At 42.1% G+C, this 13,627-nt stretch overlaps 1 protein-coding gene across 1 annotated transcript; it reads left to right on the top strand.

Moving 5' to 3' along the window:
* The first annotated feature begins 1,989 nt into the window (after positions 1-1,989).
* LOC127629150 (neurogenic differentiation factor 4-like) lies at positions 1,990-5,172 on the top strand. The gene is made up of 2 exons (XM_052106237.1): positions 1,990-2,110; positions 3,466-5,172. The coding sequence occupies exon 2, from the start codon at positions 3,472-3,474 to the stop codon at positions 4,525-4,527; it is 1,056 nt and encodes a 351-aa protein (XP_051962197.1). The 5' UTR covers positions 1,990-2,110; positions 3,466-3,471; the 3' UTR covers positions 4,528-5,172.
* Positions 5,173-13,627: the final 8,455 nt, after the last annotated feature.

Raw genomic sequence — 13,627 nt, 5'->3', positions numbered from 1 at the left:
TTTTAATAATGAATTTAACTAAATATTTAGATAAACTTGTTTGTAACGTCACGTGTGTGCCGGGATCTGACTGTTTGAATCGCCTACCCACCCGACCCCACTAAACGGTGGTATCTTATGACGAAAGAAAGAATTGTGAGGTGTATGGCATGTTGCCACTTCAGTAAACGGGATTAAAATAATTTAGCCTATAATTGACGTATGCTACGTAAACAATTGTAAACTATATCAGAATTTGACAGTTTCGAATAAACTACCCAGGGCAATAAAAATGGGATCTTACGAAGTGGGAGGTAGGCTAAGTTTCGTCTTAATTGTAGCCTTGTATGTTGCCACTTCAAAAATAATGTATCGCAGACTTCCAGAACTTTACCGGAAACCTTAATTATAAATGATAACAATTATGATGACTTAAGATTATGTATTCATATTAATGATGTCGCTTGTTTCAGATTGTTATAAGTATATGGAATGTATTTTTTGTATCCTTATTTACTTTTGTTCAGTAGGTCTCTGAATTTACACATGATAATCCACAATCATGGCAGGCAAGTAAAGTACTTTTACATTTACATATTTTTTCTCCTGACTGCAACCCCTTTTGCCCTATGACCTAACCTCTGCGTTTCAGGGGTCGGGTTAGGTGCTTTAAAACATCTGCACAATGTAATGTTTACATATTAACCTTAAGACAAAACATTACATTATAATGTAACTAAATTATGGTGGCAGTTAAAAATGTATTATTTGTTGTGACCTTAACATTCTCATTCTCGTTTCGTCCGCAAATTAGGTTTATATCCTTAGAATGAGAGGCAGGCAACAGTAACAGTAAGCAACCAGTCATGATCAGGGCCATTTGATTGGTTTAATTGGGATAAAATTCTCTAAAACATCAATCATACAAATAAATAAATGCATATTATGTTCATAATAAGAAAACAATTTATTTCCTTGCAGCGAGAGTGTCAGGCAACGCGTTATACTCGCTGATCAGCCGCGACTGACTGGATGAGCGTCCAGCAAGCGTCTGTAAACTGCCAGTCTGATCACGGCCATTTGACTGGTTATATTGGGATAACAGTCCCCAAAACATCAATCATACTAAAGAATAGATGCATGACATTATATTCATAATAAGAAAACAATTTATTTCCTTGCAGTGAGAGTGTCAGGCAACGCGTAATACTCGCTGATCAGCCGCGACTGACTGGATGAGCGTCCAGCAAGCGTCTGTAAGCTGCCAGTCTGATCACGGCCATTTGACTGGTTATATTGGGATAACAGTCCCCAAAACATCAATCATACTAAAGAACATAATCATATCAACAGATGCATAATAAATGAGCTAGAAAGGGAGGAACACAAAACACAAACACTGTCAAAAATCAATGGTTTCTGAAACTTGCCAAAGGCAGACTGCCAGACAACTAGCCAGCCACTGACAGGTCACGTGACATGCCAGGCTCAGACTGGCAGCTACCAGCCATCCACTGACAGGTCACGTGACCTGCCAGTGGCGGCTCCTGCCAGCCAGCTGAAGATTGAACCCCCACTCCATTCCCGTCAAAAATTAATACAGCTCTACTCTGAATAAGGTCTATACAGGCTACTAATAGAACATTTGCAGTCTTCTTCCTTCTGACACATGACAAATGAACGGAAGAGCCTCTCCTCTGTTCACCTTGCAATATTTATAAGGTTAACATAAATGGGAAGTTGCATCGTTCCCTCCACTCAAATGCGAGCACGTTCACACACAAAGCCTGGAGGATAAATGCATGCACTTAAAGTCGTGAAACTTTTGACCACGAGCGCGACACGCGTGTTCGGATCAGCTGGAGGGGTGGGGTGTGCGTGGGCGGAGCTTGCTAGCATCGATAGAAAGTCAAAACCGGGAATCAGTGCGCTTCAGAGAGACACGAGACGCGCTCTGATGCATCAATGGAGAGTTAAAGAAACCGCATGAGCGCACGATCAGAGGGGAGTCTGGAACTTATTTTTCCTGTTTCTTTTTACAGCATTACTTTTGAACATTTGGACGGTGCGTGCAGAAATTCAGAACACTTATTTCAAGTTTTATTGAAGTTACAAGGTGCTAGGTTAACAGGTAGGTAGGTCACTGTTGTTGACATCTTCAATGCTTATTTATTTTGGCTATATATCTGTTTTGATGGTTATTTCCAATGCACCAGCTTTAAAAGCAATTTAGCTTACTCCAAGTTCAAATTGTTGTGAATATAGTAAAATCTACTTTTAAAATCATTTTAAAAGAATGCTTTGTATATGGAATTCTTATTTATTTAGGCTTATTCTACGAAATTTAAATAAAAAAAATTATATATAATAATAATAATAATAAAAATATATTTGTGCTATTTAGTTAAAACACTTCTTTGCTATTCATATTGTGGTTATTTTTTTTTTTTTTTTATCAAAGATTGTTAACGATAAATTTAATTCGATATTGTATAATATAATATAATATGCATGTGCATGCTTTATAAAAATAATATTAGGCTATATCAAACAGCCATAATGAAAAGCATTGTCTCTAAGCCTTAGACAATGCATGCCGGGTCATATAGGGCTACAAATAATTTAATTCAGTCGAAATGTGGTAGTGCATTGCATTCATTACTACTACTACAAACTTTTATGTTCCGCTTCTAAATGAATGACACTACAGATCGGTTTTAAATTGGACAAAAGCATGTGACTTTGAAGACAATTAGAAGCATTTTGCTTAAAGACGCGTTCTAAATATGTTTAAGAAAGTAAATAGAAGAATAACGGAAGAGTGTTCGCTAATGGAAGATTAGAGGCAGTCAGGCAGACAATTTAAAATGTTACAAACATTAATTTTTGGAGACAAAGCTGATGTCTTTAGATCAAATCAAATCAAATACAAAACTGTTCAAGGAGTATTAGTGTGGCTTGGTCCAGTGTTTGTTGATTCCGGTTTACAGGCTCCCCTCAAATTAAATCCGAGCGTTTTATCTGTGGACTAAATCCAGCCGTGTCCCAGATTGACAGCGTCTCCAAAATAACATGATATGTGCACTGGTCGAAAATCAAAGGGGCTTAGATAGAAAGTATTTGCCGTTAGATCGCGCAATAAAACTGAGAGAAGAAAATGTATTTTAGAGCTGTAAGCTATATAATAATCATCATCACAATAATCGTTCTTTCTGTCAATATATGATGAGAGTTTAAACTCATGCTGCTATTGCTTTCAAAAGCGTATCAGTCAGAGGAGCACTATTCAAGCATGCTCTGAGCTGTCCAGTCTCTAGTGCTGAAATATTAAAAGTGTGAACATCCAAACACTGTTTGTAATGTTTTATTTTAATTGTAGAGGAAAGTGAAATATTATGATAACACATATTTATAACAGGCTGGACCAGGCTTACCACATAATCCCCTTTTTTATGTGAATTAACCCCTCATCTCCTGTTCCTTCAGATCACAATGATGACCAAACCTTATGGAAAGCCAGGAGATGTGACTGAGCTGGTCAGCTCCCTTGGATGGATGGAGGAGGACCTCAGCTCACAGGATGGTGACGGGACACCTGAGATAGGAGGTCACTATGCACTGAATAGGAGCAATCATGGACCTGTGGAACTGGGCAGTGAGGATATGGAGGAAGAGGATGATGAGGACGAAGAAGAGGTTGGTCTTGATGGAGAAAATGCACCCAAGCGGAGAGGTCCTAAAAAGAAGAAAATGACCAAAGCCAGACAGGAACGATTCCGCACGCGCCGCGTCAAGGCCAATGCCAGGGAACGTTCACGCATGCACGGGCTGAATGATGCATTGGACAACTTGCGGCGCGTAATGCCTTGTTACTCAAAGACCCAGAAGCTTTCCAAAATTGAGACTCTGAGGCTGGCTCGCAACTACATCTGGGCACTCTCCGAGGTTCTGGAGAATGGCCAGTCACCTGAGAGCCATGGCTTTGTGGAGATGTTATGCAAGGGGCTTTCACAACCTACCAGCAATTTAGTGGCTGGCTGCCTACAATTGGGACATTCAACCATGCTGCTCAACAACCTAGATGACAAGTGTGGAGTACCAGGAGGTCAGCAGGGTCACCCCATTAGCTATCCCTCACCAGGACTGCCCAGTCCACCCTACGGCTCACTGGAGGCCTCACACTTGCTACATCTGAAGGGCTTCAAGGGGGCTGCGTATGAGAACTCTTCAACCAACGAATGTAGCAATGGCACACCACCTTATGATGGCCCTCTTACACCACCTCTTAGTGTCAGTGGCAACTTTGCCCTGAAGCAGGAGCCTTCACCTCACAAGACAGAGAGAAACTTTACGCCTCACCCAACCCATGCCGTCCATTATCTATCCTCACACCCCTACCCACCCTCTTCCTTGGCGGGTCTTTCAGCTCTTCAGGGTCACACACTATTCCCAGGCTCCCGGTACGAGCTTCCTTTAGACATAGCATTTGAGCCGTTTGCCCCTTCACACATGGTGACATCACAGATGAACACCATTTACAGTGAATGAACAAATATGTCTTCCTGACCGCAAGTCTGCCTCCTACTCCTCAGTGTGCCTCCAAGGGCCCAGCATATTCAAGGGGACACTTTGCATGTTTCCTGTCTGATCCCTGAAGAGACCACAGTAATTGCTGAGAGATACATAGAGTATCTGAAACATAACCTACCTGTGGCAATGTAAGAGAAAGAGATGCATATTTTTGTTAATTTATTCTTGTTTTATGTCATGACTGAGTTTGTTACTATTTTAAATGTTATTTTTATTTGTTCTGGAATTTGAATTCTCTGTACATTTGATGTTCTCTTCTTCAAAGAAAATGTTTTGTGCACTTGCCATTAACATGCAGCAAACAGACACAAAGACAAATGGGAACTCTTGGCAGGTTGTTGTTTCCTCTGAACAAAACAAAGAAAAGACAATGAAGGAAATGGAACATACATTTAGCACAATACATTTGCCATAACAAAAGCTTTTATTTATGACTGTATTTAATATTTATTTTGACGACAGTTGTTTTGAAGCAATTTGTCAGCACTGTTTTTATTGGTTCTTTGGTACACTGCCAGTCACTGCTACCAGTTCTCATAAAGTATCTAATTTATTTATTTTGAATTTTCTCAGTTTAATGTATTTTTCTCACTCTCTACTATATTTGGAATTTTGCTCAAACATTTGTAAATATTTACCTGTTTCGCACTTATAAGAAAATAAATATTCTTATACAATATGATACCCTTTTGTTTCTTTTTTAGTGTTGTTTTGATTTAATGCCAAGTTTAATAGTGAAGCACCTCAACCAAAAACAATTCTCCAAATAAATAAATACTCCATATGAAAAAAAGCATTGCATTAGGCAAAGCTACTTTGCACTTTTTGAACTTGAATTACAGTGCAAAAAAGTTGTTGTAGATGAAAAGGGCAATTAAGAAAATGTATAATAGCAAATGGCAGGTGACTACAGGCCATGGATAAAAAATGTTTTAGTCATTAATATTAGTGTTATGATTGGAGCCTTGCAGTCAGTGGAGCATGTGGAGCCATGGGAACATATAGCTGTGGAACAGGTGACTGTGTCATGGGATCCCCTTTCACTCTCACTTGCGTTTTCCCAGCCTTTTCACTGCCAAAATGCTTGGGAAAACAACAAATCAGACACAAAGAAAGGCTTCATAAAAGGGAACTATAAGCCCAAGTGTAGGAAAAATATTTTTAATAGTTTTTACATCTCTGTCACATAGCTCCACTAAAATCCTGTGAGTGCACATATTCTCAGCCTTTTTCACACACATTTTTCTATCACTGCTGTTGAGTATATTGGGTCATCATTGACTTTAGCTCTGTGTTGATATTGGACAATGTAATGCCTCTTCAAATGGACAAACAGGACGATGATGAGATGCAAAGCCAGAAAACTATTGTGCATGAAAGTGTGTTTATTGTTGGAAGGATGGGCGCCTCGGAGGCTGTTGAGCCTGAAGTGGACCCCACCTCATCTATTGCTCCAAAGGTTTGTCTTTTCCAGCCCTGGCAATGCGAGAGAAGTGAAGGAGAAAAGCGAGCGATTGTTTTAGCGGGCACCACTGGTCTGTTGTAAATGCAGTGTGTTCTTTCTCTTGACCTCTGATCTGTATTGTTGTGAGGCTGCTCGTTTGGAGAGCTGAGACAGCTGGGAGAACTGCGGGGGGTTGATGGACAGCTGGGGCCAAACTAGAGAGAGAGAGAGAGAGAGAGAGAGTGAGAGAGGGCGAGAGGAAAAGAGAAAGTATAGAGGATGCAAACCAAAACAGAGGATGTGAACAAGGTCTTTCCTGAAAACCCCCATTCTTGATTGACCCCCAATTCTCTCTCTTCTTATGGCAAGCGTGCATTGGAATAACACATAGTTCCATACAGAGAGTGGATAAAGACATGGAAGGACATGGGAGTCAAATGCACAGAATGCTTTTAGGCTTTGTTGGGTGTCTATTACTGTTAGGAACATTGGGTTTGAAAAAAACAGTGGTCTAGATTATGAAAAATAAAATGACACTTCAGTGCAAGTCAGACAATCCCAGAAAAGTTTGCAAATTGTACATATACATTTTAAATAGAAAATGAAAGAATAGCAGAATTACTTACATGTACAAAAATGTAAGGAGAACATACAACAGTGGCATAGAACTTTTCTCAACCATTAAAAAAAAAAAAACTTTATTACTTACTCATTAGACAATGACTTTTGAGTTACTGGTCCCAAGGTGTTTTCAGACGATATATGAAGTCAGTTCACAAGTGTCTTAATTTATCATTCAAAATCTCTTTCAGACTTCTTTTTGTGAATTATTTTGATTGAAATACTTCTAAATACTTTTTGGGGCCATTATATGAAAAAGGCAAACCAAGCAAGTTACAGTCTTTATAAAGCTATGCAGTTTGGTACCCAAGTGCAAAAGACTAGCCTATGTGAAACGTTTTAAGAGAGCCATTAACATTGTTCATTGCCAAAAGCAGCCGTTTGGGCAGAACTCAGCAGGGATGGATTCAGGGAACTATTTTTGAGTTGGCAGCTGTTGTCGACACAATCATTTAAAAACAGAATAGAAGGCACAGAAGAGATTTGTGGTACAAAACATTTAATAAAGAGAGGGGTGCAAAGACTGTGTGCACCATGGAGCTTTCCCATAGGGCAGATGGTCATAACTATGAAATTTGTGCAACTGCAAATACCCATGCAAGGTTTATGTAATAAAAAAAAGTCTAGAAAAAAGAAAAAAGAATATTAGAATCTAAGTACAATGCATTCAAGATTCACATATTTCTTCTGAGTAATGCAAATCTTTTTCTAATCCTACCTAACATCTCATTGTTTTTGATGACTTTAAATCCAGTCTGACCCACTATAATTTATGAGACAGAAATGGTCTGCACTTATATAGCACTTTTTTTAACCTTAGCAGTTACCAAAGTGCTTTACACTGTGTCCCATTCACCTGCACATTCACATTCACATTCACACACCAATGACAGCAGAGCTGCCATACAAGGCGCTAACTTACCATTGGGAGCAACTTGGGGTTCTGTGTCTTTCCCAAGGACACTTCGGCATGTGGAGTCATGTGGGCCAGGAATCGAACCACCAACCCTGCGATTAGCAGCCGACCCACTCTACCACCTGAGCCACAGCTACCATACTATATATGGCTGTGTATAAAGCTCTAATTAGTATTTGGACACTGAAGTTGCACATAAATATATGAATGTCATTGCATTAAATATCAAACCAAGCGGCATTAATTTAAAATAAATAAAAAAATAATTATAATCAAGCACAATAATCTTCACACAAACAAAGAAGTTTGTTAGAATTTAAATGAAAAAAAAAAAAACCCAATTAGCATTTAAGACAAAAAGAGCTTAACTTTTTTCAATGTATATGTGTGTGTGCAAGTGTGCAGGCGCAAGAAGGAGAGATAGAGAGAGAGAGAGAGAGAGAGAGAGAGAGAGAGAGAGAGATTTTGAGATTTTAAACACCTTTAATCACCACACATAATCAATATAAACACCATCAAATAAAAAATAAAAAATCACATTTAACAAAATCACATAGAATTACTCATATTCTTCAACAAAGTGCAACGTGTCAATATCAACCCAGCACAACATTTTTTCTACACTCCAAACCTCTTCAAACTTTTCCAACTTCTTCATATGAGTGTAGAAAATAAAATCATGTTTTATTCTTGCTTTTATAAGCCCCTTAAACAACAATTCAACATGTATACTACTGTCATGAGCAATTTTATACTTTCTACTAATATAAACTTCCATTTTGGCTTCACCCAAAATAAAATTTAACAACCGTCCTTTCTTCTTTTTTCCTTTCCAAAATTTAAAACAAAAAATAAACACAATCACTGTAAACATTTCATTAACATTAGCAAATAAAATCTCCAATAAAACAAACAAAGGTCTTAATCTCTCACAGTGCATAAAACAATGAAATATGGTTTCTCTTTCACCACAGAAAGGACATTTATCTTGCACATTTGGATTGAACACTGAGATAAAAGCATTAACAGCAACAATCCCATGTAAAATTCCCACATTTTTAGTCAATGGTGGTTTGTAACAAGAGCCCCAAAAAGGTTTGACTTCAATATCAACACTTAAATGTTTTCGCCATGGTGTATCCATACGTTTTAATTTCTCTTTATTTATCACCTTCATTCCCCCCCATTGTAACAACTTTGGCTTTTGTTAAAGTTTGCATCAACCATAATGTTGTATCTCCACATAAATCCAGTCGAGCACCATTAATCAAAGGTTCTTCCAAAAACCAATACAGAGACTTATATGACATTGATCTATTAACCTGTACCACACACCATGATTTTCTTACACTCTCGTAAAAGGAAGAAATAAACTTCAAATTAAAACTCCTACAATCTGTCCAAAAGATATTTCTTCTAAAACCCCACCCTCCAACCTTACTTAAAAGGCAACAAGCTGGTCCGAACCATGATATAATTGGACTGTATAAAAACTTTTGAACAAACTGTAGCCTAAAAGCTACTTTCCTGCTTGTAAGGTCAACAACCCCTTGTCGACCTTCTTCCTTTGGAAGAGAAAGAACATTCCGTGGTAACCAATGTAATCTATCCCAAAATAAATGTATAATCTTGACCTGTATTTTTCCCAGAACCCCTTCAGGAGGCTCTAGAACTGCTAATCTGTGCCATAATGAGGAGGCTACTAAATTATTAATAATCAATGTTCTCCCCCTAAAGGACATTTTGGGTAAAGTCATTTCCACCTTCCTAATCTTCCTTCTACATTTTCAATAATATTTTCCCAGTTTTTTTGCATTATTATTTCATTTCAAGATATTTAAGACCTCTTTGTGACCAAACCATTTCCCCCGGTAAAACCAGTTCTCCTTCATTCCATTTTCCAACACTATATGCTGAACTTTTTTCCCAGTTTACTTTTGCAGATGAGATTTTTGCATAATTGTTAACAATATCAACCAGTTTGTCAATATCATCCTGTCCACTGGTTAAAACTAAAACATTGTCTGCATATGCTGATAATTTTATAGGTGGAAAGGCACTATCATATCTAAAACCATCTAAATGAGTCCTAATTTTATTTAACATGGGTTCTATTGCTATTGAGTAAAGCATACCTGACAAGGCACATCCTTGTCTAATCCCCCTTTGTATTTTAAAAGGGCTACTCAAACCACCATTAACTTTCAGTACACTTTCAATATCCTCATAGAGCACTTTAAAGGGGTCATGACATGAGAAACCAAATTTGCCTTGATCTTTTGGTATATAAGAGGTCTTTGTATCATTAAAACGTCCTGCAAGTTTAATATTTTAAGACGTCCTCCCCATTCTAAACGAATCATTTATTTAATCAAGCTCAAAATACAGCTCGTTCTGGATTCATGGTTAGAAGTGACGTGACGGTTAGAAGTGACGTACCAGCGTTTGCATATGACCGCCTCCAGCACAAGATAACTACGCTTTAAGCGCAAGACAACTACGCTCATTTCAGTATCGCCGTGCGCCTCACAAGTGTTCAGTCGATGGACAGCGAGCTCTGACAGAGACTACTTGTGCACAGGAAAATTACGATGCCACACAGATGTGCTGTTCCTGGCTGTGGTCAAACAAAACCTCTGAATAAGCTGCCGAAAGATCCAGACGTCAGGGAAAAATGGATGCAGTTTATTTTTTGCGGATGTCCCAGTCACGGCAGTGTTAACTTAAGCGTTTGTTCTGTACATTTTAAGGATGACTGTTTTGAGAACAAATCTCAATATGATGCTGGCTTTGCCAGAAAACTGTTGCTCAAAGATAAGTCCGTGCCGACTATTCTGGGAACAACGACGACGCAAACTGTAAGTAATCTATTTTAAACTTTAAACTACTTTTTAAAGCACAATTTCATTCATTATGAATAATCACAGTGTTTTTACTTAGTTTACTTGCATATTGTTCTGGCTGGGGCGTCAATAATTGATACATAGGCACTGACGTTAGCCAATCATAACAGTGGGCGTTAACACTGAAGTCTTAAATGGAAAACGCCCCCAAAACAGACTGTTTGAATTAGAGGATGAGAAACAGGGTGGGAAAAGGTCATAAATCACTAGATTTTAAAAGTTTTTCTTAAAAAAAATATATTAATACTATAATTGCACCTAAGGGAACATAATAATACAATAAAAAAACCCATGTCATGACCCCTTTAATCAAAGCAATGAATGCAGGTGGAAAACCAAAAGTTTCAAAAGTATGCCATAAAAACTGATGATCCACCTGATCAAACGCCTTCTCTTGATCTGAGGAAATTAGACCACAATTTTTCTCAAACAGTCTTGAGACTTCCAAAACATCCCGAATTAAGGAAATATTATCCACTATTGATCTAAATGTATAACCTGTCCAATCATCTCCTTCAGTCTGTTTGCCAAAGCTTTTGATAAAATCTTATAATTGGTGCATAATAAAGAAACTGGTCTCCAGTTCTCTTACGAGAGGTTCTCTCGTATTGCGTAAGCTAGCTTACGCTACGGGAAAGATTCATCTTTTCTGAGATATTGAAGCCAAAAAATTATCCTTAATTTTGTATCATTTGTCAACGCAGTGCAGCAACTGCAGACCTTGAGCGGGCTAGCTAGCGAGCTCATTGGTTGCTCTGCGGCAACTGCTGCAGCCTATAGACGAACTTGGGCGAACTCGCGTCCAATGAGAGGCATCCAGCGCTTACTGCATCAAAGCCCGCCAAAATGGGCGTGGCTAGAGTGCATATAAGCGTAGTTCAGTAGGCTGGAACCCTGATTTTCATCTCTTCAGCGAAGCTCTTCGCATCTCTGAACTGGAAGCCGCGTCGCCGTTCGAGGGGCATCTAGCAGGCTTGGACAGCTCGAAGAAGCCGGCCATCTCCGCCACCTTCAGCCATCCTGCGAGCTACGCCATCCAGCGACGTATCCTTTTTAGAGCAAGCTAGTTCTTAACGAACTTCACAAAAGAGTAACGAGAGTCTTTTTAAGATGCCTCGCACCACCTGCGCTTCATGCCGCGCCCTCTCAGCGCCGGAGACCGCCACATCATCTGGCGCTCTCTGCCTGGGACTGGGGCATGCAGAGCTCACCCTCGCTGAAGGCGGATGCGACCTCTGCGAGGAGCTTCGATGTCGACCCCGCGGGCTCGACTCGGCGCTCAGAACCGGCCGCCACGCCACCTTCCGTTCTGCTGCGCGAGGAAAAGCGCCGCTCCCAAAGGCTGCCAGAACTGGTGATAGAAGCGACTGCCTCGCCGGAGCCTCTCCCTCGAGCATCGCTATCATCCTCCCCGCCTCGGACGCCGCAGTTGCCGCCCAGCGGCCGCACTGCTGCCATCTCGGAGGACGAGGCGGAGGATAAGGGCTGTTCCATCATGGCTTCGGACAGCGAGGAGTGGTCAGGCTCCCACGCCTCCTCCTCGGCACAGGAATCCAGCAGGACCTGCGCCGGAGTCGAAGGGGAACTAACACGCCTCCTCACACAGGCCGTCGACTGCCTCGGGCTCGAGTGGTCACCGCCCCCTGAGCAGGCTCCCAACAGACTCGACGGCTGCTTTCTTCAGAGCACCCGCAGCCCGGGCCGCTCCCTTCCTGCCGGAACTCCACACTGAGCTTGCAAAGTAGTGGAACGCGCCTTTCTCGGCCAGGATCCGTTCCCACGTCTCCACCCTCTCGCTCGTGGACGGCGCCACCGAGAAGGGCTACTCCTCCATCCCCCCGGTCGAGGATTCGGTAGCAGCACACCTTTGCCCGCCCTCCGCGAGATGGCGGTCTAAGCCAGTGCTCCCGTCTAAGGCCTGCAGAGCGACTTCCGCCTATGTTGGCCGCGCCTATTCCGCCGCCGGCCAAGCCGCATCTGCTCTGCACTCCATGCCCGTCTTACAGATCCTCCAAGCGGACCTTCTTCGGGAGTGGGATGAGAAAGGCAGGCACCCAGAGGCTGTTGCAGATCTAAGAAGCGCGACGGACCTCGCCCTTCGTGCCACCAAAGCTGCAGCCCAAGCTCTAGGGAAGTGCATGGCCTCGCTGACTGTGACCGAGAGACACCTGTGGCTAACGCTAGCCGACATGGGAGAAGCAGAGTGCTCCACGTTCCTCAACGCACCGCTCTCTCCGACCGGTCTCTTCGGCTCCGCGGTGAGTGGCATTGTTGACCGCTGTTCAGAAGTCCAGAAAGCCACCCAAGCCATGAACCTCTTCCTGCCGCGTCGCGCTAGCTCCTCTGCAGGCCGCCCACGTGACCAGCCTCCTGCACGAGCCTCTTCACAGCGCCCAGCTCAACAAGGTCAGACTTCTCAGCGCCGACAGGGCGGCCGCCTCGATCAGCGCTCAGACAGCCGCCGCAGACCGCCGCCTCTGCGGGCCTCGGTCTAAGGTTGCGCTGAAACCTGAGCAACCGAAGTCCTCCTAGCCTTGTTGAAAAAACGACGGCTCAGTCCGCCGCGGCCGGACCACCGTCAAAGCTTCGTCCCCTGTCAGTCCCCTCTCTCAGGCTACTACAGTGGTGGATTCAGCAGCCAACAAGCCGGTGATACTGCCCGCTTGCCTGCACTCAAACGCCGTTTTCACGGCGACCCAAAGAAATCTTGTAAAGAGCAAACATGCCTTATGTGTAGAAAATGTGCCCACAGTCCAGTGTTCACCCCTACACACAAGCATTACACTTCCCGTGTTCCTATCAGAGCCCACTCACATAAAGCGGACACAGCCCGCTCGAGTGTTAGAGTCAATAAACGCGCCCATGAATCCGTGCGCGCGCCCCTTCTCTAGCTGCTCTGTCACACGACCAGCCTTATGTGTAGAAAATGTGCCCACAATCCAGTGTTCACCTCTACACACAAGCATTACACTTCCCGTGTCCCGATCAGAGCCCACTCACATAAAGCGGACACAAACCGCCGAGTGTTAGAGTCAATAAACGCGCCACGAATACGCGCGCTGCGCCCATTCTCTGCCCGCTCTGTCACACGGCCAGCAAACACTTCTCTGTATGTAAGTCCCGTGCTCGTGACTATGCTCGCAAGCATCACTTAACAGATGTGACTCTTTCCCC

Source organism: Xyrauchen texanus, chromosome 35 (assembly GCF_025860055.1).
Source record: "Xyrauchen texanus isolate HMW12.3.18 chromosome 35, RBS_HiC_50CHRs, whole genome shotgun sequence".
Taxonomy (NCBI): Eukaryota; Metazoa; Chordata; class Actinopteri; order Cypriniformes; family Catostomidae; genus Xyrauchen; species Xyrauchen texanus.
Note: the sequence above shows the minus strand (reverse complement) of the source record. Positions and strands in the feature narration are given on the sequence as shown.

Excerpts from the sequence above, each read along its gene's own strand:
- LOC127629150 (XM_052106237.1), top strand. The coding sequence starts at position 3,472 with ATGATGACCAAACCTTATGGAAAGCCAGGAGATGTGACTGAGCTGGTC.